The sequence below is a fragment of the Eurypyga helias genome, unplaced genomic scaffold, assembly GCF_000690775.1.
Source record: "Eurypyga helias isolate BGI_N326 unplaced genomic scaffold, ASM69077v1 scaffold37060, whole genome shotgun sequence".
Taxonomy (NCBI): domain Eukaryota; kingdom Metazoa; phylum Chordata; class Aves; order Eurypygiformes; family Eurypygidae; genus Eurypyga; species Eurypyga helias.
The window spans coordinates 1,497-3,257 of record NW_010224431.1 but is presented as its reverse complement, the minus strand read 5'-3'; the positions used below and the strand labels follow the sequence as shown (position 1 = coordinate 3,257).

Here is a 1,761-nt window from a genome sequence, read left to right as displayed (position 1 = left end):
AGGGCCAAGGGAGGAAAGCTGTGCCTTTAACCACCAGCCTGGCAGCAGGTGGGCAGGGAGCCCTGCTTCCTCCTGTTGCCCTCAGAGACAACAGCGTTACCAGCTCGTTCCAGGTCACCGCCTCATGCCCTTCCCATAAATCACCATCTTTGTGCCCTGGAGGTTGGAGTTGGATTGCTCTCTGGGCTGGGATCGCTCTCCACCTCGCCAGGGCCTGGAGGTCACCCCCTCTGCCTCTTCCAGCAAAGCAGCTACTTGGGCGAAGCGAATGCACGCTCCGCCTTACGGAAGAGCATCCTGCTGCTCTGGTTTACCCCATTTCCCCCTGGGCTGCCGGCTCCTTGCTAGCTTAGAGCCTGGCTTTGCCGCCCTGTCCTGCCCTATTGCTGCTGGGCTTTGGCTCTGATGGCCTCGTCCCCTAGGATGCCGGCCATCCTGGACGGGGACGAGGCCATCAGGAAATGGCTGGACTTCGCTGAAGTGCCAACCCAAGAAGCGGTTAAGCTCATCCAGCCCACAGAGAACATCGTTTTCCACCCCGTGTCCACCTTTGTCAACAGCGTCCGGAACAACACCCCCGAGTGTGTCGCGCCCGTTGAGCTGGGAGCCAAGAAGGTGCGTGCTGGTGGGGGCTTGGCAGGGCAGAGCTTGGCCGCGGCGACGTCCCCAGGCGGGGAGGGGGCTGCCGGGCAGCAGCAGGCAGTGTCTGCAGGGCATGCCTGTGCTCGATGCTTGTGCAGAGCCCTGAACAGATTCCCTTCCCTCCGCTTCCAGAAATAAACTGTCACCCCGTGCCAGGATTCCTCTGCCAAATGAGGCAAATTCCATGTAAAATGGGGCTTGGAACAAGCCTGTTCCCAGCAGCCTGGGGAACCTCCTGCAGATGTGCCTGACTGCGGGCAGGGCTGCGGCTCCCCTCCACCGCACCAGCTCCCGCCGCGCTTCTGACTTCTCTCCCGCTCTCTTTTGTCTCTCCAGGAGGTCAAAGCCACCCCAAGCAGCAAAGTCATGCTGGGCTGGTTAAAAAACTCCCAGGAGAGCTCTCCCCAGAAGAAAGAAAATGATTTGCCCAGGTGGACGAGTCAGTTCATCCAGAGCCCGTCCCCCAAGAAAACCAGCGCGGATGTCCTGCAGCAGTGGCTGGGGAGGGAGGGAGAGCCAGCTGCCAAGAAGCGCAAGGCTTAGGCACCAGCTGGGATGGCTGGCCATCCTTTTTCCTCCTGATTTTCGTAAGCAGAACGAGGAATGTTTTTTTGGAAGGCTTTGCAGACTGGTGTTGAGATTCTCTGAGCCCCTCAGGTGTTGATCCGATGCTCTAGGTGGTTCCCTCTGTTCTTTGTGTTTTGTTGAAGGTTGGTGTTTGTCTGTCAATGTTTTGGCTCTGTTTTGTGCCGATGAGCGCGGATGTAACCTGCTGGCCCCTCTCCCTGCTAGTGCTCGTGCCAAGCGCAGATGAAGCCCTGAGGAGCATCTCGGGCTGCTCAGCAGCTTCTGCCGTCTGACACTCTTCACAGTTCACATCTCCTGTTTCTTTGCCTTTTTTTGTTTGTTTTTGTTACTAAACTGATTTCTCTCTTCCATTTCATTCCATATGGATTCTGTACAAATGCCTTTCACCCTCAAAAACCCCCAGCTGCAGGACAGAGGCACATGCAGTAAATACTAGGAGGAAACCCTCGGCTCGGGAAGATGTGCCAGTCATCCCGCTCTACACCAGCGTCGCCACGTGCATTCCTGGCTCATAAACTGGGAGATGTTTAA

The 1,761-nt window shown here is 57.1% G+C and overlaps 1 protein-coding gene across 1 annotated transcript; it reads left to right on the top strand.

Annotated features, from left to right (window-relative positions):
- Positions 1–423: 423 nt before the first annotated feature.
- Positions 424–1,185, top strand: LOC104516961 (embryonic stem cell-specific 5-hydroxymethylcytosine-binding protein-like). The gene is made up of 2 exons (XM_010161485.1): positions 424–615; positions 979–1,185. Exons 1-2 carry the CDS (start codon positions 424–426, stop codon positions 1,183–1,185), a joined length of 399 nt encoding a protein of 132 aa, XP_010159787.1.
- Positions 1,186–1,761: the final 576 nt, after the last annotated feature.

What these genes read in the sequence shown, in the direction of transcription:
- LOC104516961 (XM_010161485.1), top strand. Translation starts at nt 424, where the DNA reads ATGCCGGCCATCCTGGACGGGGACGAGGCCATCAGGAAATGGCTGGAC. An exon ending in TTGAGCTGGGAGCCAAGAAG is followed by an intron (nt 616 to 978) that starts GTGCGTGCTGGT and finishes TTGTCTCTCCAG; the next exon opens with GAGGTCAAAGCCACCCCAAG.